At 44.4% G+C, this 27,180-nt stretch overlaps 1 protein-coding gene across 5 annotated transcripts in view; it reads right to left on the bottom strand.

Annotated features, from left to right (window-relative positions):
* Positions 1–27,180, bottom strand: part of STOX2 (storkhead box 2) — a 183,467-nt gene that overhangs the window by 7,967 nt on the left and 148,320 nt on the right. For 4 of the 5 annotated variants that reach the window (XM_036894299.2, XM_057505083.1, XM_057505084.1 and 1 more), the window contains exons 2-3: positions 13,101–13,253; positions 3,837–6,099 (exon numbers count right to left, since the gene is read on the bottom strand). In XM_036894299.2, the coding sequence (XP_036750194.1) occupies positions 3,837–6,099; positions 13,101–13,253 (2,416 nt within the window). Of the gene's footprint in view, positions 1–3,832; positions 6,100–13,100; positions 13,254–27,180 lie in introns of those variants that run through there. The other variant, XM_057505082.1, reaches the window with a different exon arrangement.

The following is a 27,180-nucleotide window of genomic DNA, read 5'->3' as shown; positions in this document are numbered from 1 at the left end:
TTCCTAAGAAAATTCACCTGTGGTGCCAGCACTACAACTGGGGCAGAGGGTCAGGTGGGGGAAGGAAGAAGGGCAGAAGCAGGGAGGAGCCCTTGGATTTCATGACACGTCCTCCTTCAGTTTCATTCTTAATCATGACAGTCACTCCTTTTACAGTTACGTCCTCATCTCTAAATGACTCCACTGACTCCGTCGCCTTACACCTCTAAGAAGACCTCCTCATATCTGAAAACAGGGAGAGTTATGTTGTGATTTACCTACTTGTGGAGGAAAGAAGAGATAAACATCGAGTAAGAATTCATACACTAAGAAGCTAGACAAATGCAAATTATTTGTCTTGCCTCTGAATTAAGTAATTGCCGTGGGTTGGCATGGGAATCTATGTATTATGGCTTCGGAATCTTTATATTACCAATACTATCTTTTCTACAGGAAAATTTATTTTAAGGTCCAAAGGACCATTTTTCAACCAGCTTTTGAGGCACCATCTTAATATTTAATAAGTACCTGCTGGGCACCAGGCACTGTGCCACGCACTGTACACACACATCCTGACCGACAATCTCCAAGGTGGGAGCTGTCTGTGCTCTAAGAGGCCTCTGACCACCTTTGACCCCAGTCAGCTTATTAACAGTGGTAAATACACGTGGTACTGCAGTTTCTCCCAAGGATGTATTTCGTCACTGCTGTAATAATGAGCGAGCATGCAGCACTCAGACTGAGGGCTCTGGATACAATGATGAGAAAGTTAATGGAGATGGAGCAGCAGTAAAAATGGTTCTCAAATGTACATGGGCTTACTTTTTTTTTTTAAGAGAGCTAAGGGACTGCAACCCTAAAAATAAGATCTCAGGATCTTACGGGCAGAAGAAGTGAACCAAGCCATTGTGTTATTCGCCCTCCTGCACGGACGAGCTTCCCCAGCACATGCTCACGGGTTCCATTAAAGCAGACACATCCCAGCAGCCTTTAGTCCCTCTGATTTTCAAATTATGCTTATCAACCGGTTTTTGGCCTCAGATTTGGAACAGCAGGCTTTTCATGTCATGGCTGGTCATTTTGACTATTAGATGTCATAGCACAGTTTAGGTTTCTACCTTTTTCCTTCTCAATATCCTTCCGTTCCCAACCAAAGGGACTGAAAATTTTTTGAAATGTGGCCGAACCTGACTTCGGAGCCAGCACTGAGAGCTACAAGTACACTAAGAAGCTAGACAAATGCAAATTATTTGTCTCACCTCTGAATTAAGTAATTGCCGTGGGTCGGCATGGGAATCTATGTATTATGGCTTCTGAATCTTTATATTACCAATCATATTTTTAGTCCTTTTTTTAAATTTTAAGTTGGATGTTAGTTGCTCGGTGTATTTTTTACTGACAGGCCCAAATAAGTGGCCTGCTTAAGATTCCTGCAGCTCACTGGAGTGGAGAGGTGTCAGCATGCTAGTGCGATTTGGCTGGAACACTCCTCATGCTGGAGAGTGAAATGCCCCGTAACTGAAATATTCTCCTCTGCAGATCACCCTCATGCATCATAAAGGCAATTTAGTGAACTTATGGAGGTGCGCAGAAAGTACAGTTTAAAAATAGCTATGGAAAATAAGTTTGTCACCCAGTTTCTAACCAAAGGATATTAAATATGGAATGGGTAACACCAGGAACTGTTCTGTAGATTCTCTAACTGCATGGAATTTGTGGGTAATCTATGTATTCCTATAGAGAAAATTCTACCTAATAATAGTGGCCAGACATGTAGCTAATGTGTGAAGGCTGCCCTCACAGAATGACCTTTACCTTCTACCACGACAAAGCATATTAACTTTAAGTATATTATTAAATAAAGGAAAATAAACTTATTGCAAGAAATCATCCCATTCATAAATTCTATAGTCTGTATGCCAAATTTAGAGATAATAACATATATTCTGTGGACAGACTGGTTCAACTATTTCATGAATATTTCTGTTTATCTGCCCCCAAACAAAACACTTTCAATATTATGCAGTGGTAGGTTTTTGAGTTAGGAGCCATTAAACTCCTCCCAACGTCTCCCTAGCAACTATCTCTGGAGTCGCACAGCTTTCCCCTGGGGAGGCCCAGGGCCGAGAGGGCAGTATGAAGCCCTGGAAACTGTGTGTGAAAAGCATTAGGCAGTGGCGTCTACATAGTAAGAAACCATAGAACATAGGGTAAGGAAATAATACAATATAAAGGTAAAGAAATAAAATAATAAGAAACCATCAAACAAACGCACAGAAACCACACTTTCCATGAGCAATAGTTTTGAACATCTAGCGTCAACTACAGACCTTCACTTATGCTTATCTGGTATCCCTATTTGGAATTCAAGAGCGAAAAAAGACAGTAGAAGAGGGAAACAGAAAAGGAAAAGGTCTATGAAGGAATTAGTAAATAAATTAAGATTTGATTTGGGATAAAAAAATATTTAGCAAAAAATTATTTCTTAGAAAAGTCACGTAAAAGGGCAACTGTTTTCAGTGCCACAGGTCCCTGGGGTCTGTGAGGACTCCTTGAGGGATGGGTGCACACCTGGGGCTGCTGGTCTCCCCCCAACTCGCACCAGAGTGCCATCTCTGTGGTTTGTTTAGAAACTAGGCTTCACACACATGTGTTCACTTGGGGGAAAAAAAGGTTACATGATAAAAATCACCATCATCATCGTCAAAAACTATCCCTTTAAGAAATAACAAAGGCCCACACTGGGACAAACAGATGAATGATTCCCAGTTCTGACTTTGGGATACTCTGCCCCAAGATTATCCAGAGAGGTAGAGTGAAATGATCACAGCAGAACTCATTTTAATTCTTAATCATCAAAATAAATATATGAGGTACATAATCATATCTGGGTACTTGTTAAAATTATAAATATGGTAAAATCTTGGGAATCACTGTTAATAAGAAATGCTCATCTCTCAACAGTATTTCTGCATCTCAGAGTCACCAATCTGGAGTAGAATTTAGAAGGAGAATGAGGTCCCAAGTTGCTCTTTCAGGAGAAGGAAGAGATAAGGAGGAAAAAAAGGAAGTTGCACAGGGTCTCTTGCTTTCTTAACCCCTGAACCACCTCAGTGTGTTAGACGTGACCGTTTGGCGTTCACCCTCTCTGCTGTCAACCCTCTGCAGAATTACAGCACCCACTGGAAAGAAGGGACTGGGATCAGAGTGCCTAAACGGGTTGCACTGATTCTGCAGGAGGAGAAAGAACAGCTCTGGTGCATGCTCTGATCTGAGGGAGCACAGGCCCTACCCTTTCCATGAGGGGAAAAAGACATTTGAGGTGTATGATCAAGGGTAGGGCAGGCCGCGTGGGAAACCGGGACCAAAATGGCAACATGCTTCTGGATCCACTGGAAAGGTTCTGAGATCTGCTGTTACATGCTTATGAGAGGGACCCCATCCTTGAGTCAACCACTTTATTCCAGAACCCTACTCCTGCCCTCCCACTGGCTACTCATTCTACTCAAAGAGTTACTATTTCTGGAGGACTCAAAAAACTCCTTCCTTTATCAGCATGGTGGCCGTATAAACGCAGAAGAAAAAATACTGGGCCATGTTGGTCTTAGATTGGACTGATGCAAGTTTGAGGGAAGGAGCCAACCCACCAGTCCAGATTGGTGCTCTCTACAGCTGCAGAAACATTTGTTTCAATTCCTGAAAAAGAAGTCAGAAACAGGTTGTTAACAACACAACTCACACGACTCTGAACCCGCATTCACAGAACTGAGACTGCGAAACCAGACCCGGTTTGAGGTATTTGCATAAAAGGCCCCAGGCCCCGGTAGGTGTGTGGGTATAGACAGGCGTCTCCCTACCGTGGGGAGTTGAATCCACTGTCCACTGTAATGCTGCTGCTGTCCATGCTGTCGAGACGCGCTGAGTGGGTGGCTCTCTGGCTGCTGCCATCGGGGTCTTTTGGGGTGAGGAGGGTGAGGTTCTTCTCAAATTTCCTCTGCAAGTCCCTTTCCTTCTCCCTCTCGAGGAGCCACTGCATGGTGCCCACATCATCTCTGTTTTTCTCCTCTTCTGTGTTTTTGTTTGCTCCTTCCTCAGAGTCATCATCATCAGAGACATTGTAATAGTCAAAAGAGGCTTCCTGGTTCCCCAATGACTCCTGCTGACGCTGGGAAGCAGGCATGGCTGGTGCCACCGAGGTCCCCAGGGCCGGGTCCAGCTTCTCACCTCGGCCTGGCAGTGTGTCAGCAGGTGTCTTCTGGTGAGATTTGAGGAGGGACAAGCTCGATTTGTGATAGCTGTTTACAGACAAGGTGCTGTGAAGAGGTTTGAACAGCGTGTCTTTGCTGAATATCTCTTTCCTCTTGTCCAGGCTGCTGGGCTCGGCGCTGTGATGCTGGACCAGGCGTCCATTGGCAATCCCTTCGGCCACCGCACCTGAAGTGACCGGGCCCCCACCCGGCCCTTTTGGTGACTCCTCCTTGTGCCCTACAGGCTCCCTGGAGGAATGTGGGGCCTGCCTGTCAGACAGAGGCAGCTTTTTCACCCCTTCCACCAGGGTGAGAGTGTCATGGTCCTCTTTGTTCTTTCCCAGAGGCGACGGCGCTGTGAGCACTGTCTCGCTGGAGGTGTTGCACTGGAAATAGTCATCCGTCGCTGTTTTTGCTGGACAGGAGTTGAGTTCATAGGATGGCAAAGTCTCGGGTAGTTTGCCTGGCTCCAAAAGGCTACACGCACTGGAAGGCTCCTTGTTACCACTGACTATTTCTGGAATGCACACCTCCTTATAGTTTGTGGATGAAATGTGAGCCCTTGGATGACCAACAACAGTCTGTGCAGGCCTTAAAGTACTGTCATCAATGTAGGATTGGCTGGGCGTTTGGTCGTCCGGGCTACAGCCTTCAGCCAGGTCTTCAGGTGTCCCCAGAGATGAAGCACCCAGAGGGCCTTTGGAGTTATCCATCGACCTGGATCTCTCCTTGGCTTTGTTGGGTCTCTCATTCCTGGACCTTCGGTCCTGGGTATGGCTGTGGCTTCGGTGCACTTTCGAGTGGGAGCTTCCCCTGGAAGGTTCAGGAAAAGGCATCTCAGTTCTCCTTTTGGCCAATTCCCCAGACACATCCCATTCTGGGGTCATGGGGAAATGAGACTCAATCACGTTTGTGTTGCTGTGCATGATGAAGTTATCTCCTTTGTGTTCAATGATGAAGCAGCCCTCCCTGGGTGCCCTGGTAAGAGGATCGCAAAAGTCATACTCCCTCTCACCTGGGATATCCAGACGGGAGCCATCCGAAGGGTCTCCCTTAGACACCCGCGTCTTGCTGTGTGACCGAGATTTTCCATGGGACTTTCGATGGGTCCTACTCTTTTTGCTTCTTCCGCTGTGATGGGCAGAGGACCCAGCTTTACTCCTGTGCGCCTTTTCCTCTTCAAGTTTCTTCATCAGTGCGGTGTGCCTCATGACATTTTCCACAGTCAAGTCTGGGTTGATACGCCGAATGATTTCCATCTCCACTTCCCTAGGGATTGTGGTTGGCGTGTCCTCGTCTCGCAGGGGCCACTCCTCAGGAGGAAACTGCGCAGAAAAATTGGCTAGCTGCTTGGTCTTGTCTTTCTTAAAACTTAACCGGAATAGCTTCAGCCCAAATTTTTTGGACTGCTTTTCACTGTCTTTAGGTTTTGAGAGAGTTTCTGTCTTATAAGAAAAATTTACAGTACTTTTGCTCTTTTCAGTGGGCGGCACCTGGCAGAGTGAGGGGGGGCAGTAGGGGTCCTTGCAGTCCCTGGCAGGCTTCCTCTGCAGCGTTGATGCATGCATGCTGTGCACGTCTTCTCGGCAACAGTGGCAGGAGTCGCAGTGGTTTCTGGGCAATGTCCTTTCCCTGACACAGCCTGAGGCAGAGGGCGTTATGGTTCCAGGTTGTGGAGAGGTACACTGAGACCTGTCAGGTATCCTCTCGTCCAAATGGTACCACTTACTGTTAGTTCTTATAAGGGAGGGAGTTATGAAATAAGTCTGTGGGGTCACGATGAAATAGCCATCTGGGGTTGGATAGATTTTCCTCTCCCGGACCAGTGTGTTCAGCGTGTGCCGGAGGATTTCTTGGCTGGGGGTGGGAACACCTAAAACCGAAAGAGCAAAGCAGACGCATGAGAATGAAGACTCAACATGCCGATTCCTGATTTTTCAGAATCTGCTATGGACTGAATGTTTGTGTACCCCCAAGATTTGTGTGTTCATGCCCTGATCCCCAACATGATGTATGACGTGATGGGGCCTTCGGGAGGGGACCTGGTTTAGGTGAGTTCAGGAGAGGGGAGCCCCCACAATGTGCCCTCACAATAGGAAGGGACAGAACCCCTCCCTTTGCCATGTGAGGACATGGCCATCTTCAGGCCACAAGGAAGGCTCTCACCAGATGTTACAACTGTAGGAGCCTTGATTTGGGACTTCCCATCCTCCAGGTTGGTGCGAAATGAATGTCTGGTGTTTACACCTCCCAGGCTATGGCATTTTGTTACGACGGACCACTGACTAAGACAAAGTCTTATTAATTCTGCCAAACTTTCAAGTTTTATCACATGGCAATTAAGCAGGATTCAAAGGTGTGGTATGAATCCCATGTTTTCTCTGATAACTCATGAATATCACTGGTGACAGATAAGACAATGTAAAAGCCAAGAAGACAGAGATGGAAGTCGGATGGACCTAGACTGCTACCCTTGTTACAAAGCCTTTACTGAACTGAATCACAAAAGACAGAATATTTTTAAAGGAGGGAAAAATGAAAAACGTTCATATGATCTGATATAACTTCATTAAAAAAAAGGCACGTTCAGTACAAGCAGCTAGGGAAATAGGGCTGAAACAGCTATCTTAGTATTGAAGAACAAATGTAAGATATAGAGAGGCTACCATATACATTTGAGGCTATTCTATACACCTGTTTTCAAGATTAAGTTTAATCCACTTACTTTTATAAGTCGAAAATATTTTATTCAATTTATAAAGTTACATATGTTATATGAAAGGGTAATTAGGTTTGACCCCTATTTACGATGTACCCACCAATTCTGAAACCATCGCCTTCGATTTTGAGACTGACTCCAACATTGTGAAATTCAGGTGAGAACTTTGTCCTTCTTGGCATGTCAGCAGGAAGGAGGTGGGTTTTTTTCTAAGGCATAACCAGAGAGCCCTAAGAAATACACTAGTGAAAGACTGGATGCTCAAGACGTGTCTGGTCACTGAGTCCAAAACTATCATAGTTGCTAGAAGAGAAACCCCGGAAGAAAATCATAGCTGTTCTTTGCACAGTGACTGATACTGTTTGCAAAGGGTTTTGTGTGCATGTTTATGACTTGTCTATCTTAAGAACAGAATTAAGGGTATGCATTCTTAAGAGAGTGTGAGCTCTCCAGGCAATGGTGAATCCTCCACTCCTCAGGGCCAGCCTCACTGAGGATGACAGTACTTACAAGATTCATCTGAATGACACAGTTTGGAAATAGGTCAGGTCGACTCATACTGCTGATATTCAACCGTGTCTGATCCACAAAAATGGCGACTTTATGTGCTGCAGCCTAACACAGTTGAGGAAATGTAGTGCATAGACTGGAAGCTTGAGCTCCTGTGGTCAGACTGCTGGGTTCAAATCCCAGCTCCATCACTGTTAGCCGGTGTTAGCGGCTGCATCACGCATCCCCTGCCCCCGCCACTCCTCACATCATCCATATGTCTGGTCTTCATAGAAATAATTAAGTGAAAATGACGTCATTAGGCTGCGCCCTATTCCAATAAGACTGGCGTCCTTCTAAAGGGAAAATTTGAACACAGAGACATGCACAGCAAGAAGACAATGTGAGAAATGGCCATCTACCAACCAAGGAGAAGGGCCTGGAACAGACGCTGCCCTCACAGACCGCACAATGAACCAACCAGCTCCGCTGAGACCTCAGTTTTGGACTTCTAGCCCCCAGAACTATAAGACAATACATTTCCACTGCTTAAGCCAGCTGCACTTTGTTATGGCTGTCCTAGAAAACTAATACAACTGAAACCACCTCAGGCAACTTACTTAACCTCTCCGAGCCTCTCTCTGTTTACTGTCACCAAAATGTGGATAACAACAGTACCTTGTTGTTACAAGTTTAACGTATGTAGAGCAGTGCCTGATACATAGTGAGTGCTCAGTAAATATTAGCTATTAGTCATCTCAACTTTGGGACAGGACGCATAGAAACCCAGATTACCTTCAAAGAACACTGCATGGCAACCTAGAACAGTGGGGGTGAGCTAAGTTTAGGTGCTCTCAATCTGTCCAAAGCTACAGAGGTGGGTATGAAAAGCATCAGAAATGGTGTGGGCGGGAGTCCATGAATCTGATGTAACATCACATCCAGCTGGTCACCCTCTTCAGAAGGCACCCGGGGTGACCAGCGTAGAAAGGCACACTGCTTTGGAGTAATGTTATACATGATACAATGAGTTCATTTGTGAGCTGCCCGGGTTTTCCTTTTGCTGTGAACCTCTCCTCTTGAGAAATGAACATTGGTTTTTATGCAAACGACTCCAAGGTTGGTATAATAAGAATTCTTAAAAATTTTATGAGAATTTCTGCACAAAACCAAAAGGAACTCCACCTGAATCAGTGCTAGAACCCAGCCCACACATATGCAATTCTGGAGGAACCGAAAACCTCAGGAGACAAAAAGTGCTTGTGCCTAAGAGAAGTGGCTTAGGAGAGCTTGTCGGCCCTTCCAGAAAGCAAGGCCGTCAGCTGAACAATGTCAGGGGCACCGTGCGCACAAAATCCAATTCCCGAGATGTGGCGCTATTCAGTTCACAGCCTCATGCATGACACCCCCTGGAACTGTGTGGCCCAGCAATCCAGATAACAAAAACCTGTACTTGAAAAGGACTGTATCTTACATGGTAGCACACTGTCAATCAATATCGTACCACAAAGAAGTTTTCCAAAAGGTGGCAGAGCACCTTTATAAGAATTCATGATTGACTGGTTTACTAGGCTGCTATAATGAAGGAAAGCTAAGGTGGACTTCATGAGAATTGCTATTGCTATAAAACAAAAATTTAGGTATTATGGACTTTGCTGATTGTAGGCCTTCTAAGTGATGATCTTAGAAACTTTAGGAACTATACAGTCATGACTACAATGTAATCATGTTTACTTACCATTAAGAATAAACCTGTGATTGCTCCCAAATGAAGGAATAAAGAATTGCCATAGAGAATTTATATCTAAAGTTCTTATGTCTTAGATTTCCAAGTACACTAGTGAAATAAGGCTTAATTTGGTAAAACAAACTAGAAACATTCCCTTGTTCAATCCATTTTCCATATTTCTACCAGTGCATTTTCAAAGTTTTAACCGAAAGTCACTGCTAGTTATAATTATTATTTATTACTAAGCCTCAGTATAATGACTGATACTGTCAATTGCCTATGAAATCCAGGATTCCACTAGAAATCTATAAGGCTCATTGAAAAAAAGAGATGTCTGTAATAGATATTTTCAATGTTTGCATATTCCCTCACTTCCACATTCTATTCTCAAAGTTCATCCAGAATTCAGATTTTTAGGGCTTAAAGAGCAAGGATAAGCTCTACATCCCAATAGAGCTGAAACGTGACCTCTCCTTTTCCACAGCTTTACTTCTTCCAATGCAAAAAGGAGATATTTAAAAACACTGAATGACAGTGAGCCGTTAGTTAGACGTATAGATGGCTTAAAGCCTGTAAATCCGACAGTTGTCGGAACAGTGAGCACATGTACATACCCCATCTGTTAAGTATTTTAGACCAAAAACTTCTAGAAGGCTTCTTTGGAACATTTCTTCTTGTTTGTGAAGAATACTAGCTGAGGTAGGAACTCATGTTAGGAGAGCAAAATGGAGACAGAACGCCGAGTATGTAACGTTCACCTTCTCCAGGAAACTCCACCATCAACTTCCAGCCCATAAGCAGCCTTGCAGATCTAACTAGTTCTCCGAGGGTCAGCTTTCGTCCCAGGAAGATCCAACTGTAACAACTTAACAAGTATGAGTCCAATTTAAATGACTGTTCTGGACAGATGCATGAGTAGTTATTTAGAAAGCTGAGAGGCAAGAATTTATTCTTTTTAAACCTTTAAAAATATTCTTACTTCTGTAATGGAAACAGTTATACAAAAGTGGTTTTAAAAAACGCAACCAATACAGAAAGGCGATAAGGGGTTTAGGTTTTAGTATATCAGACATTTTACTAAAAGACTTTTCAGCAAAAAATGGATGTCCAAAACTGTAGACTATTCACTAAAAACTGACTTCAGAATATGGATGTCCAAAACAGTAAGAGGGGCCAGAATCTAGACTATTCTATTTATAACATAAACATTAAATTGGAGAGTTCAAATGTTTTAATAATATTCAGTTGGACTTCAAAACTTTATTTTCAAAGGTGAGATATAAAAAGTAAGTAGTCTTATCTTTAAAAAACAAAAAAATCTGAGTATATTTAAATCCCTTCAGAATTTTATCATCATCACTGAAAATATATTTTCAAATAAAATTTGAACAATATTAAGTTTTCTAAATTGTTTTGTTCTCAAGTAGCTTAAAGGATGGCAGAAGACAGGCAGGAAATCCAAGGAAGAAAAGGGAGAAGAGAGAGATGGCAGGAGGAAGAGAGGAAGGCAAGCAGGAAACAAAAATCTCATTTTATGAAATACTAGTTTAAAATATGGAACTACTACTGAAAAAAGTTTTAAATAATTACCACCATGTCCTAAACAGGGGGTGGCAAACTTTTTCTGTAAAGAGCCAGAGAGTAACTATTTTAGGCTTTGTGACCCATATCATCAAGTGGCAACTAGTAAATGAGGCATTAAGAGCCAAGGATTATACTTAAGCAAACAGGTGTGGCTGTGTTCCAATAAAACTTTATTTACAAAACCAGGTGGTGGGCCACACTCAGCCTACAGGCCATAGTTAGCCAACCCCTGTCCTATACTCAGGTTTGTACAGTGTCCCTGCAAAGTTCCTGGGCTGGCCAGTAGGCCATCAGTGTCACATGGATGAAAATGCTAAATTAGCTCCTCTCGGTCCACCTGGAAGCAAAACCTTGGGATTTAAGTTCCCTTTTCATAAAAGCCAGCAGAGCAGTTGTTCTTTGAAGTACAAATGACTTACGGATCTCTCTACAAAGTATTCCAAATTAGTGACATTGCCATCAGCTGCTTGGCAATTTACTATTTGATTTTACTGTTTTGTGCAATTTACTATTACATACCGGCTCTGTGCTCTCTCCATTCTCTAGTTTGTAGCCCAGTAATGGGAGATTCGAACACAACTAACTCTGGAAAAGACTTTGTGATCTCTCATGACGCTACATAAAAATAGAGGGATTTTAAAGGCTGCTGGGGTGTTTGACGTCACAAGTGGCTGCCCAGGTAAAAGGACACCAGAAGGGCCCCTCTTCACCGGAGCATTATGTCCATGAACAGTGTCTGTCCCCTTAGAGAGCGCTCACCTGGGATTCTGCTTATCTTACTACTGAAAGGAAAGGGGTCTGCCTGGAAGTTAACAGAAAAAGACAAACAATCAGACAACAAAGAATATTCAGAGTTAATAAAAAGCTAGAAAATTTAAGATAATTTATAGCTTACAAAAGTGGGTTCATGTTAGTTTTTAAACAGTACACATACTTCTAAAACATACTAACTAGAAAATAGAAAAAGGCGGGAGAATAAGGGGAGGGAAATACAAAGTTCCTTAGGGGCAAAAGGAAAAGTGGGGAGACTCCATATGGCAGATTATTATTTAGGTTAGGAGTAGTCCATTTCCCTAGTCTTACTTCAGCCAATGAAATGTCAGTGGGTGTAGTGTTACCAAAGAGCTGGAGCGCCCCTAGGCCACTGGACTTGCTCTCTTAGGCCTCTGCCATCCCAGGGAGCGAATAGGTGTTGGCTTGCCCCTTTCCTGAAAAGGATGGGGTACAGGTGGGGCAGAGCCACCTGGCTAGGTCCAGTGTGGGTCAGCTGACTCCTGGAGAACCGACAGACACATGAGCTAAAGAAATGTCTGTTGCTGTACGCCACTGACGTTCTGTGAGCATTACCCAGCCTTTCTGTAGCAAAAGTGAACTGACATAGCCAATAGCTTAGAGTCACCAACATCTCTTCTAGGTTGAATGAAAAACATGTCAGGTGCTCACCTTGAATTTAAACTATATTTCAATCCAGTTAGAGGTTGAAGTCCAAACCAAGTTGGCAAACTCCGTGGCCCAATAATGTGTTTTATGTGACTTGCAGGTTGTTGGCATACGCATGTTAACATAACCACACACACACACACACACACACACACAAACACTCTCACAATTGCCAACATTTAAGGAAATCTAGAGATTTCACATAAAATTGAATTTCCAGATTCTCTTGAAAAATTAGAAGACTCGCCATTTCTGGCAGAGTTCTTCATTTTTGGGTGGGGACAGAGAATATACAGGAGCTGGGCAATGGCTGCCATTCTTTAGCTCATCACCATTTCTAACGTCAAGCACTGGAGATGTCAAATGCTATCACACAGCAGCTGGGCTACTGTCTTCCTTTTGTAATATTTAAGAGAAAAGGAAATATTCATTTTATTTTCTTCTTATAAAATGAATCTTAACCAATTTTTCAAAGATCGTATTATTAAAACTCATCAAGCCACAACATCAGCATGTGAGATATGTTTATTTTCAACACTGGTCTCTCTAGTTTTATCCCTTAGGCTGACAATTTTCACTTATTTCTGACTTGCTCCCATGTTCATGCATCTAAAGGAGGTTGTTTTGCAAAGGTTGAAGAGACTAAGTATTTTTTGCCAGAATTCTTTATGGATTCTGGTTTATTTCTTTTTCTCAGTGCCTATTGAGAAAGTAGTAGAACTGAAGAAGGCAAATTATTTTTGAAGTAACTAACACAAGTGCCTTGATTTTTAATTATAGAAGTAAGAGAAGTTTCTGGCCAATTTCGGCACAGAACTTTTTTGTCTGTTGCATTTAAACATGGGACGAACTGTCCATGTGAAGTCCCAGAATGACCCCGGCACATATCTACTTGGAATTCTTTTCCCGTTACCTGGAAAACACGTGGTCAAGTGCTCCATTAGAGCTTCCTGGGTGACAGGTTTTCTTGCGGAGTTCATTGCTGAGATGGCCAAGCAAAGGATCTCCCCAAGTGGAATAAACTGAGACTGACTGATGGGAGACATACTGATCGGTGAGACATCACCTGCAGAGAGACAATTTTCAAGCAAGCGGTTCATGAAAAGAGCAGCCTTTTGTCACATGCACACCTTCACACACGCATGCCCCTCCCAGGACTCTCGCCTGCCCCCCGCATGATGAACACAGTCAGCTCTGAACATGGACACCGCTTACAGCCACAGCCAGTTCCACAAAGGTGGAGGGACCGCCACAGAAGAGAGGAAGTGCCGGGTGCCTGGACAAACACAACCGGGCTTTAAAACCTGAGATGTCATTTAAATGGATGGAGTACTGAAAGGCTTGCAACCTTGAGACTTTGAAAAATGATCTCTGTTGTTATTAACTTGGAGCTGGTTTACTTCATGACTGCCATTCACATCTCAACAAATGCATTTGAGGGAATTGAAGGACTCGTTCGTTCAAATGGTGAGGGCCCTTTCCGCGTCAGGCATCTGCTGGGGCCTTGAGACCTGCTGGGGAAAGTGACATCTCAGCCCTCAAGGAGTTTCCATTTATGTGGAGGAGACAGGTAAGTAGACCAAATCACAGTGCACCAGGGAAAGCGGAGACAAACCCGAGCAGAGAGGAGAGGGTGGCGCCGCACCTCCGGGAAGGGGGAGGGCTTTAGCAGAAGTGAGCCTGGTGGCAGGATGGGCACCGTGTGGCGGAGCCTATGAGCAAAAAAGGGGCACAGGGACAACCACGAGGAAAGAGCTGAGTGCCCAAGCCTTCATCCTACCTGGGATGCTAAGCCCGAGTGGGAATTTAAGGAATGACAAAGTCAGATGTAGATTTTGGAAAGATCACACTGGTGGCCACACAGAGGAGGAGAGGGCAGATTACTGTCCACAGGGGCTGTGGCCTCAGGCACACATATGCCGCTAGAAAATCCAACAGAGGAGGAGAGACTGGCAGCGACTCCTCCAGAGGTGTCAACGTGCAATGAGAGTATCTGTCTTGGTTTCTGCGATCTTTGTCATAGCATGGTGATTTTTAAGTCATGTTCCCAGGATTCCTAGAATTCCCTGGAAGGATTTTGGGGCATAGGTATCCCAGCAGGAGGAGAGGTGTGGAGAGCAGGGAAGTCTGCTCCTGACACCCCCATTTCACTGCGGGGTTCTATAAGGTTTCACTGGGACACCTGCTCTGCAGAAAGAGGGTGCACATGATCAGCTGAGTAGAGAATCTGTGAGCTTCTTAGCCTATTTCCTACATGTACTTACATAATCTCTCCTTTTTTGTTTCCTGAGCATGACTTCTCTCTTGTAGTAAGCCACCACGGCTGGCCAGAGCCAAGACTCGGGCAGCGTGTGGCTTCAGCACACCCTTCCTGGAAGGTGTTGGGGTGCTCTGGGGCGCCCAGCTGCCTCACTGCCAGGACACCGGCAGCTGTGCCCAGCCATGTGCCCTAGTTTGATGGGAGTGCAGGGGCCCGTGGGGACAGAAGCTGCACCCTTCTCTGATGGACTAGACAGTCAATGGGATGAAAAGCATCTGAGAGCCGTGAGTGTAACAGGGGCACCTGAGGGAGGTCAAATGCTGAAGCCGGACCCCCCAAGCCCAGCAACCCTCTCCTGCCTCACCCAGGGCTCTTATCAGCCCTGCTGGACTCCACTCCCCATGAGAAGGGCACGAGAAGAAGGAGAGTTTTCCCAATGGCCAGAGGGGGCGGGAGTAGAACTGGGGAAGGCTGGTGGAGACCACCCCCAGCAGAGCCCAGGAAGGACCCCGCGCACACCCCACAGAGTTCTGGGGCGTGCAGGAGGTAGCATCATAAAGAGGAGGCCTCTGGGTGATCCCTGCACATATACATATCAGGGACGTGAGGTTCGGCCACTGGTTGGTGAAGCTCAATTCCTACCGGGTGACTCAAAAATGACAGAATAACCTGGGCTGGGACCATCTCGGTGGGCAAGCGAGCTACTGCCAGAACAGTGTATGTGAATCTTCAAAACACTGCTGCACCCACCCTTCATTCATGAACATTTTAGTCTAAGGCCTACTGCGTAAAAGGCGAGCTGTGGCGGAGGCAAGCTGTGGTAGAGGTGGGGGTCTGGAGCTACAGGAATACCCCAAGTTACCGGGCTGCATTACGCTTCACAGATACTGCATTTTTTACGGTTTGTGGCAGCCCTGCCTCGTGCAAGTCTATTGGTGCCACTTCTCCAAGAGCATTTGCTCACTTCATGTCTCTGCATCACATTTTGGTAATTCTTACAATATTTCAAACTTGCCCGTTGTTGTTATATTTGTAACGGTGATCTGTGATCGATGGTTACAGCTCGCTGGAAGCTTAGGTGACGGTTAGCATCCTTTAGCAATGAAATGTTTTCTTAATTAAGGAAGGTACTTTTTTTTGGACATAATGTTATTGCACATTTAACAGACTACTTACTGTACAGTGTAAACATAATGTTTACATGCACTGAGAAGCCCAAATACTTGTGTGACTAGTCTTCACTGCGGTATTCACACTGCTGGGATGGCCTAGACCTCAGAATCTTTGAGGTGTGCCCGTACACCGTTCAGCTTGCCCCTCTGTGGTTCCTGCCCTCTCCCTCTGCCAGCCACAGGGGGGGAGGATGGCCGTGAGGTCTGGTTTCTTATTGAGTTGCGAGCCTAGCCACGCATACCTCAAAGTCACCTGGAATGATTTTAAAAGTCATTTGGAAAGGAAGATAGGACCAGCTGGCAAAGGGTGGGATCTCAGCCGACGGCAGGACCTCTCTGGACTCATGAAACACTTGGGAGTTTAACACCTTCTACAGTTTGCCTATCAAAATCACAGACTTCTCAGAAGATCAGAGATATAAAAATTCTAAATACTATTTTTTTAATGCAGGTCTATTCCTTATTTTTGTATTGGTGACAGGGACCTTGAGCTCTCTGTGACTGAGAAATGACTATTAGCAAAATTAACTACCTTCGTTCAGGCCGTGCCTGTCCTTAACGCTTTTACGCTGAAATGACTTGTCTGGGTCCTTCTTCGCAGTCCATCCCTTCTCACTCACGGCAGCCAGCCCTGAGGGGCACCGTGCTTTAAGTGTCTGACCTGCATTTGCTTGGAAAAAGCTCAGTTTCACTCTAATAATGAATATGTGCAATAACTTTCAACTCAGGATACAGAATAGAATGGAACGTGCAAGCTGGAAGTGACTCTCTCGTCATTGCCTTTTATGTTGCACTAACACAAATGATTGTCCACTCCCTTCCCATCCCAACCCATCGGCAGTCCTGTCTCACTACCCCAAACGCTTCCGGGTCTGTTCCCTCCACTCCACCTCCGGTGCTGCCCCTACTCCAGACCACTACCCCGCTCACCTGGCCCCTTACCATAGCTTGATGGCTCTCAGTCCTTCTCCACGGAGCAGTCAAGTTTTCTCAGGACAGCATAAAACATGCCAATGCCCTGCATAAAATCCTGCAGGGCCTGCCAACTGCTCCTCGAAGACTGGAGCTCCTCAGCTGGCCTACGACAGCCTGAAATGGTCAGCCTTAATGCGGGTCTACGCCTGATTTTTGTACTGGTGACAGGGACCTTGAGCTCTCTGTGACTGAGAAATGACTGTTAGCAAAATTAACTACCTTCGTTTCAGCCGTGCCTGTCTTAACACTTTTAAGCTGAAATGACTTGTTTGGGTCCTTCTTCGCAGTTCACCTCTTCTCACTCACGGCACTCTTCTCACTCTTCTCACTCACTTCTCTGACTGCCCACCACGCCATGCCCACCCGCCAAGCTTTTCTTTCACCTGGAGCCTTCGCACTGGCTGAGCCCCTGCCTGGGAGGCTCCCTGCACAGACCTTTGCTGTATGGCCTTCTCCCCCTTTGGGTCTCAATTTAAACGGGCCCCCCCCCCTGGGGGGTCCTGTCCTGGCCACCTGATCTAATGCCCTTCCACCACCACAGGGCACTCTCTCATGTTACCAAGGGTGGTATTGTGATTTACAGTAAGAAATACATGTTTGGTCTCCATCCCTGTTGCTGGCACAGAGCTCCTGAGACCCCTGGGATTTCCTAAGTGAAGAGAAAGGCTGAAGTGTCTTGTGTTAGGTCAGCAAGGGGACTCTTGGACCTGCCCTAAGGATGGGGCCTGGTTGCCAGGGGAATCAACCACGTGATTGAAGGGTTGGAACTCTCAGTCCCACCCCCAACCTCTGGCGAGGGGAGAGGGGCTGGAGGTTGAATCAATCACAAGTAGCCAGTGATTTAATCCACCATGTGATGTAATGAGGCCTCCATAAAAACCCAAAGGAGAGCTTCTGGGTTGGTGAACACGTGGAGAATCAGGGAGAGTGTCAGACCTGGAGAGGGCATGTGAGCCTCGAGCCCTTTCCCCAAACCTCTTCCACCTGCTATTCCTGAGTCCTGTCCTTCTATAAAAAACCAGCACTCTAGTAAGAAAATGATTCTCTGGGTTGTGTGAGCTGCTCTAGCAAATAAATAGAACCTGAGGAGGGGATTGTGGGACTCTCTGATCTACAGCCAGTGGGTGAGAAGCGCAGGTGACAACCTGGGCTTTCGATTGGCTTCGGGGGTCAGGGGGCACTCATGTAGGGCTGAGCCCTCAGCCTGTGGGACCTGATGCCATCTCTGAGTATCAGAATTGAGCTGAATTGTAGGATATCCAGCTGGTGTCAGAAAACAGTTTGGTAGTGGGGAAAAAATCACACAAGCATTAGAATTGGTACCAGAATCCTACCAAGTTACTGTCTTCACTCTCTCAATGTGTGCGTGTGTGTTCACGTGTCCTGGTTATGGTCTGCCTCACCCACTAGAGCGTAAGCTCCACAACAGAAAAAAACATGAACGCCACATTCCTACTACATCCCAGTGCCCAGAATAATGCACAGCTTACACCAGACACGAAGTAAACGTTTGGTGAATTAATGAATACCCCAGTTTACAGCATTATAACCCAAGGAACTTCTCAGGGTATTAAAATTGTCATTTCACTCATATATTTTGCTAAATAATTATAAAACAAGCAAAAAAAACTAACAAGACACCAACTATACTTAACCACACAATTTCTAAGGCTCTCTCTGTTAATTTCATAAACAGTCCACCAAACACAGCAGTTACCACAGAAAAAGTTACATATTAAGTGAGGTTTAGGATATGCATTTAAGATCTATATTGAATGAATCATAGTATCTCTCAAGACAGCATAACATATTATTTAAGCTTACCATGATTTTCTGAGGATCTTATATCAGATCAGCTTAATGAGCCAAACAGTTCATTCGTAGCATCAGCTACTAGAAAATTCTTCCAACCACTGGACCACATGTGATCAAAGAAGAAAACGAGAATGTGTGTATTGCTAAAATACTGTTGGGTCACCAGAGTCTACAAAATGACATTTTGCATCAACTATGAACTGTTACTTGTCTATAATTTACAGGATGGACACCTCATTGTCAGAATTGGTTGGGAACACATTCATAACGACAGCTGCTCTGAAAGCTCACAGCTTGTTTGTAGGCTATCAAATTCTTCCTGAACTGCTGGAATTCTGTCCTACTGTTCTAGAAAGAAGGGGTAAATCGGTTTCATTTTAGCTTTACTTTCTTCTGAGTATCCATTTAGGTACAGCCCTCAGGGAGCATTTCTCAAATCCAGGACAATTCAGACCAAACCAAGCACAGTGCCTTGGACAGAATAAGCATTCACTCAGTTTCTGTTAAGTGAATTTAAAATGTGAGAAGACATGAAAAGATGACAATTATAAGGAAACTTCTTTGATTTTTAGAGCACTTCACATTACATTTTAAATACCTCAGTGACATGTGGACACTGCTGTCACTTAAGGTACCAGCGAGCCGAGAAGCATACATGTGCCCGGTGGCGGTGTGGGAAGTGGAGGATGGAGACCCCACCCGGGAGGCGGCAGACAACCCGCAGGAGTGGGAGGCAGCCTGCTGGGTGCAGGGCACAGCCAGGTAGGGAGACGGACAGAAGAGAAGGAGGCAGATCCTGGTTGACCAGAAGGCTTGGATATTACTCTTGATGCTGACAGGGCACATGTTTGGACTCAGGAATTACATGACATCTTTGTGTCAGAAAATCACACTCATTTAACTGGAAAATAAGCTGGTGATGATTATCATCGCCCAGGAAATTGCCCAGGAGGGTCGGGGACTACAGGCAGAGACCACGCAGAGGTGGACGTTCTCTGTCTTCTATGGTCTGTAGTTCATTGCTTCCACCTCACAAGTACCTTTATCGTGAACATACCTTTTTACTATTTAAACCCCTTCCAACTTTTGGCCAGTGACTTTAGTTGGAAGCATTTCAAAAAATCCTCCCTCACAAAATTCATCTTTTCAAGAAATATATTTGAGTGCCTACTACGTATCCGATACCTTTAGGCACTCAAACTGCAAAAATCATTCCTATCTTGGTTTTATTTGTGGGCCAAAGGAAAAAAAGAGAGAGAGTAAAAAGCACTGTAATAAGGCTCTGTCCTTTGTAAATGCCATTTTTTCCCAGTCATCAGTCTAGGTTCTCTGCTCCTCCCACCCTTCACATATGAAGCGCAGACAACATGACTCTTAAGAAGACGTGACTTTGCTGGCAACTTGTGTTTATCCTTTCCCAGATGACATCCCTAACTTTCCAAAAGATAACTACTAGGAAAGCAAACGTAAATCTTTCTTTCATCTCAAAAGTACTCATCTTCATACAACTGTATAAGAAAAGTCCTCATTTTTCCAGGTGAACATCATAATAAACTACAACTTAAAAGTACCCCAATGTCCATCTTCTATGTTAGCCTTCTTTAAATAACCTTTTTTTTTCAAGCACCAGTATTTTGTTTGAAATTTGCTATTTATGTTCAAATACTGTTTTTCATGGTAAATGTCGATTTAATCCGTCATCTGGATTGAAGATGCACCTTTGACCCTAGTGAAGTTCACATACTAGAGTCAGCTAATACAAATGCAGTTCTGAAACCGTGCTAGTGTATAACTGGGAAATTCCCAATAAAAAAGGCATTCGGGAGATATTTTGGCAAGTACCTTGTTTCTTATAACAAAATCCAATCACCACCCTGCGTTTGTTTCCTCGTCTGTAAAATGAGGGTCTGGATGAAATGATTACTAAGATTTCTTCAGGCTCTCGGATTCTGTAATTCTGTATCAATGCAAGCAGAGTTCTGGTGTAAAACATAATACAGAACTCGTGCCTAGTTCTATTTCCATCTTGCTGGAGAAACTGTTTTAATGCTCATCCAATCTGAAAAAGTAGGCTTTAATTTTAAAAAGAAAAGTGAAATATATTGGCTGTTAATTTTTTTCCCCTTGTAATAAAGTCTTCATAATTTACTCTTTCTAATTCAAAGCCTTGCTCAGCTTCACTCCTCTGGACCAAAGTGTGCCTGTTTCTGTTCTCTGTGCTGCCAAAATTAACACTAAAGTTAAAATTATAGATGCCAATAAAATTAGCACATGCAGTAGACGCTGTGACTCATAAAAATGGTCAAACATGCCTGTAAAATATACAGTGGGCACAACGGCAATATGGCTCTATTCTTTCTATAAACGATTCCTGGAACTACTAATGTGCCAAGTTTTATCTTGAATACCCTTGGGCCTGGGGAAATCATAAGCTTTCTGAGGTTCAGTGAACTTTTCTGACGTAAAGCATCAGACAAATCTTGTGTCTTACCATTTAGTTCAATTTATTAACCCCAGTTTTACATAGGAATGTTGCTCAGTTCTTTAAACAGATGGTGTACTACAGTATCTTTTAAAAAGCTGCTCTACCAAAACACATATTCCCTTCCCATCGTCTCTGGATACCCCACAACCCCTACAGAGGGCATAGTGTACAGCTCCCATTAACTCACATGCTGCTACATTTTAAGCAACATTTCTTTGAAGCCAAACTACCCAACTTGACTTTCAAATGCTTGTATTTGAAATTTAATAGGAAACTGGCATTGGAAAAGGCACTTTTATCAGTTTACTGTACATTGGGTTTAAATGCCACTGATTGTAGAAATTTAAGACTGGGTCTACCTTGCAATAGTTGATGGCAGGAGACATTTAAAAAAAGGGATTTTAGAGCATTAAAAAGTTCCATCACAGCTTTTCTGAAGTTTCCTAGTGCTTTATGTCAACACTTGTTGGGTCTTTTAAACAAGGTCCAATTTCTAAGCTATTATTTGGATAAATTGTTTTAATTCAACAGTTTTCTGTTGAACTAAATCAATAGATAAGAGCTCCCATTAATAATAATGAAGTGAATGGTGTTTATTCGCTATGACTTAGTAAGAAACTTCTCGTGAGAATCCAGTTAAACGTGAGCAGTCATTGGGGCACATGGCACATGCATGTGCATGCACACTCCCACACACACACAAATAGGTGAATGTCTGCCACATTCCCTTAATCTTTCTGCTTAGCAGTCCGTCTAATACCGACAGGTGCAGCTAGGTGTAATGCTAAATCAATCGGTTCACTGGTTTACAGAAGAAACCTGTTATCAGCTCCAGTCGACAAGCTTTCATTAATCTTATTAGCTATCATCTTGTTAGTGAGATTTGACTACTGATAAAAAATTATCATAGGATAAGCAGAGATAGACGAGACAGAAAAGCCAGAAAGGGGGGAAAATCAGCTGGAAAAGGGCAAGCAGTGATGGATGAGAACACCAGAGATGCTCACTGACATCTCTCTCACTATAAACATCTAACATTTCTAGACCATTCTGCTCTTGCAATAGACTTGTCGCCAAAAAGTTAGGATGGAAATATAAGCTGCTAGGCTAATTCTATGTTTTAGTAATTCAGACCTTTGCTAAAGCTCCACATTATAAGCCAAGGGCGGTGCGTGTTAGGCACTATGGAATAACACCTAGCAGAGTGCTAGTCACATGGCAGGCACTCAAATGTCTGCTGAATAGACAGGTGCCACACACATAGGGAGGCAAGGTAAGACCCAGCTCACTGCCACGATGTTTCCGTCACAGCTGCCACCTTGCTCTGTAGTCCCTAGCCAGGGCTGAGTCAAGGCCATAAATTAAGGGATAAAATCACGATGAAATGACAACAATTAATACGATCTCTCAGATGTCATGCGATTCTGTTAAGCACCCGGCTAACGAGAGTCCTGTGTAATAGAGCGTCTTCCTCTTCTTTATTGTAAGTGTGCCATGTAGGGCAGAACCTAAATTCCCACTTGAAGCCATCGTGACTTCTCTTCCCATCTCCATCCTCTATGAGAAACTTGCCAGACAGCAGAGACATTTTAGATGCTCCAATTTCCCTTGATGAGTTTTCTCAACTACAGTTTAATACATCAGTCTAAAATCTCCAGCGTCATTCTTTTCTACTCTTTATAAGTTTGAATCACCATAGCTGTTTCCCAACCTTTGTAGTCTTTGCTTCATCAGTTCAGTATCACAACTATACTGTGCCTGATTTCTGTAAAATACACTTGCAATAGAAGATCTAATTAGTTTATATTTATACAAATAAGTATATATATGTCTGTGTGTGTGTGTGTGCGTGTATGGTGCGCTCTCTCTCTCTCTCTATATATATATATATATATATATAGAGAGAGAGAGAGAGAGAAAGAGAGAGGAGAAAGAGTTTCCAAATTACAAGAAAATCATACTGAATGATGGCTGCCAACTCCCAGCAACAGAACACCTACCACCCCTCCCACCGGTCACGAGGGCGTTGTGAAAGAACATCATAAGAACAGACAGGATGAAAGACTTCAGACAGCCAGAACAGACACCCAGAGAGAAGACAGAACAGACACCCAGAGACACACCGTGATAAAGGCGGCGCTGGGAATGAGGTCACTGTGTCAGGGGCTCTGCTCAGCGTGAGCTTCTCCTGAGCTCACCACCCAACTGCCACTGCACGCAGTGGCATGAGTCATAGGATTTTTTTATATTGCTGCTTCCTCTGTATTTTTTTAAATCTCTGTGTCTAAGCTCAGGAAGGCAAGAAATCGATTCCATATCTGTGTGAAGACATCCCTTCCACTGCACTATTTGTATCCCACCACGCTCATGACTGGTCCCACACAGACTAACTCATGCACATGCACGTGTATTACACTATTTACACATACGCATAGACACACATATTCACAGAGGGACTTACTTCAGCAGAACCACAGAGAAAACGATTCATCGCTACTTAAAGGACAAGAAGCACCACCTAAAATCTCAAGAGGAAAGGAGGTGGGGATTGGGAGAAAGGAAAGGGTGACAGGATTATCAGCAATCACATTAAAACCAGAGAAAAATGGAGCCCAAGAGGAAAAGAATAATCAACAAAGAAATGAAGTCTGTTGTATTAGTAATAATACAGCCCAAACGTCCCCAAGGAAATGGTACCAAAGCATGCACCTGTCACTATCGCCACTCGGGAACCCAACAGGTACTGTTAACTTATCCCATATTCAGAAACAACATGGATTTGGGTGGCAGAGGATATCTGCACAGCCTGAATGAATACGGCGCATCCTCATAAGCACACAGCTACCCACAGTGAATACAAAGTATAGGATGCAGCCAGTGCTGGGAAGCACAAAAATGTAATAGATTTCAAGATGATCCCACATCTCTGAGATTGAAGGATCCCCAGGCTACCATCCCACCACAATCATATCTGCTCTGAACTCCTGTGACGTAACATGTCTTCCAGGACCTCTTGCCCCAGAGCTCGGGCCTCATGCAAGCCAGCAGGAGCCCTCTGGGACAGGCCCTCTGACCTGGCGCTGAGTCCCGTAACCCATACAGCGAATCCCATTCTGCCCTCAGAAGGATGAAACACTTATAACCCTCCCCTGCCCAGTAACTCATCCAATACCTACAAATAACCCTGTCCCTGTATTCCGAATCATCTCTTCTCCAGCTGCCCGTGCTTTGGGACACTTAGTAAGCATGCATACTACATGCTATTTACTGACCAACTGATATCTTTGCCTGAAAAATTATCAAATAAAGTTTCTTCAGTGCCTTCAACCATCAGACATGAATACTCTGCCCTTACGGTTTCCCTCTCTGTTCCCCTATCAACTTCCCTCTTAAAATGTGGCATGACAGACCAAATATACTCCCGCTGTGTTCTCACCATCAACTTCCCTTGCTCTGGACTCTGCATTCACATGGTCCAGGATAGCAGTAGGTTCCTGGCTATTGCGCCACATGGTCAACCTGCCAGAGAACTTTTTCACATTAATGGCTGTTAAATCAGGTCTCGTTTATGCACTTGAAAAAAAGAAAACCTCATCAAATATGCCTTATATGTTTTACTGGAAACGCTTCGGTCTTAATTTTCCCTTCCAATGTGTTATTTCTTCTCATTTGCTTTGCTATGTATGTTCTCACCCATGACACAGACCACCCCATGGTTTCCTGCAGCAACAGGGTCTCCCACCAAGACAGATCACCTTTACTGAGTATGGCTGTGGCATTGGTCATAAATCCACCTAAATCCACCTAGTCTGGCCCATTCCTGTCAGGCAGAGTCTAATCACCAAAAGGTCAGAAAATGTGCCGAGTAAATGCCTGTATTTTCAGGATGCAATGATGCAGCTATAAACAAATGCATTCAACAGTAAGAGCTAAACAGAGGTACCTTTAGCCCTGGTAATCGAAGGGCCTCGGAGGAAGCTCTAGGTCACTGGACAACCTGTTGACTGTTGAAAATTCAAGTTTCCCCTAGGATGTTAAATAAGTGGATAGAGAGAAAAAAAAACACTCAAACAGAAAGGATGGAAAATTACAAAAACATATTCAAATTTTGTAATACCCAAACATGTATGTTTCCATCTACATGGGCTTCATATGCCCATGTATAGAAATCATCCAAGCTTTCCAAGGACCCAGTAAGGTTAAGTACTATCATTACTGCATTTCAAAAACAGATTAACTGCCTTCCTCAAGTTCCCACGGCTGGTAGGCAGGCGGCCCCAGAATCTGCTTTCTAACCACCACACATACACATACTCTCAACTATTATGGTAAAATGACCACCGGAAATAAAATTTCCTTTAACAAAACCTGGACCCCAATTTTTCCATTTAAACTGAAGCCAATTCACTTTGAGAGATTAAGCCCACGGGGCTGTGTCCCTTTAGGGGCAAAGGCCTCTCTGCTCAGGGCTACAACCCCTGACTGTCTGCACCCTGGCCTTAGCCGGCCGACTATTCTGAATGACTACGCACAGGAGTGCAACTGATCAGTCAAAGCCAGAGCCGTGTGTTCATTCCGCAGCTCTGCTCGTGACAAGGCGCGTTCTTATGGACACCCATTAGCCTCAATTCAGAAATAAAGGAGAAAAAGTCCCTCTCATATTTTAGACGCCAGTTTCTGATAGACAGATGAGCTCCCAAGAATCAACCACAGGTGTAACTTAACAGTCCTCTTCCTGCCATCCTCTGCCCAGTGCCTTTTGTTCCTTTTAGCAACAGCTTCAGTGTTACAGTAGAGGTTTACAGCCAGCAGACAGAGAGCATGGCGGAGGTGGTTTGCACTGATGAGGTGTGGGCAGAGGCTGTGCTTGGCACACGACTGGCTCCATGGCACAGGATGAAACGGTATCACCACCGAGTGACTACAAGTCACGCAGGATCTTAAAAAACGCTTTGATGACTAAATGGTACAGCAGTCTTACAGCTACTGTATGTGATAAAGCAGAGAGCAATAAATACCTTTAAATCAGTTAAAAATATTTATTGGGTGCCTAGTGGCAAGTCCTGGGTTGAGTATGGGAATTTAAACATGCTTAAGAGAGTGTTCCCTGGTACGAAAGCTTCTTTATGAACAAATGACATGGGCCTGCTCTCAAGAAGCTTAAGGAGATTAAGATATTCACACTGAAAAAGTGCAAAGAATACAACACAGTGTCTGTCCAAGAGCGGGGGCAGGACAGGTAACAGGCGCCTCTAAGAATTCAGGAGTGAAGAACTTAGGCCAAAGCAGAGGGAATGACTTCGAGGGAAAGGCAAACTTACCCTAAAATCTGGACAGGTGAGAGGTAACAGAAAGGGCATACTGTGTATTAGAACATGGGCTCCATGAAGGGAGGGATTTTTGCATGCTTTGCTTTTACAGGTGCGCCCTTGAAGAATGCGTAGCCAGTGACAGGCACTTAATAATCTGCACTGAATGAATGAACGCATGAATGAACTGGAGTGAGGAAGTATGAACCAAAGAACAGAGGTATGATGGGAGTGGGGCGGTGCCAGGGGGCACGAGACAGGCCTGCCTGGGGCTGCGGGCTCATTCCAGGGAGGAGAGGGAGACGAGCAAGAAGGATGGCCCGAGATCAGATTAAGAACAGTCTTGAAATGGGTAAGACAATGACCCACCTCCTATTTGCAAGGGATTTCTCCTGTCATTTGTTACAGCTGTTAGTAAGTCTCCCTGAGCAGCATTACCCCTACACAACTCCTCCATGCTCCCAACACGAGTGTTTATAAGCTTACAGCGCTCATGAGAGGGAAGCTCTGTTGCCAGCACGGTCAGCTGCTGCCTCTCCGGGGACCTCTCTGTCTCCATCACCGCGCAGAAGTCTGCGATGCTGAGATTCTCCCCTCTTTGCAAGAATGTACCAACAAGGAAGAAAAAATCCTAGTCTCCACCAATATTATACTATATCTACCCTAAGTCAATGCAGTTCAAGCTAACAAATATTTCTTAAATACAACATGTATTAAAGACATTCTGCTTGAGGCTGAGGTCAAAATAAAGATGGAGAAGTTACAGTATCCAACCTCACAGTTTTGCAGTGACATCTGAATCCTTTCAAAGCGAAGAGGGACAGAGGAGCATGAGAACAAAGAAAGATGGCAATTTGCGGTCTGAGAGAGAGACAGACGGCAAGGAAGCAGGTGGGAGCCGCAAGGCGCTTCTGGAAGGAAGCGGCAGTGGAGGTGGGCCCCAAAGACGAGTAAGCAAAGGGGACGCAGGGAAACGC

The sequence above is a fragment of the Manis pentadactyla genome, chromosome 7, assembly GCF_030020395.1.
Source record: "Manis pentadactyla isolate mManPen7 chromosome 7, mManPen7.hap1, whole genome shotgun sequence".
Taxonomy (NCBI): Eukaryota; Metazoa; Chordata; class Mammalia; order Pholidota; family Manidae; genus Manis; species Manis pentadactyla.
The sequence above is the reverse complement of the archived record's forward strand: the minus strand, read 5'-3'. Positions and strand labels throughout refer to the sequence as shown.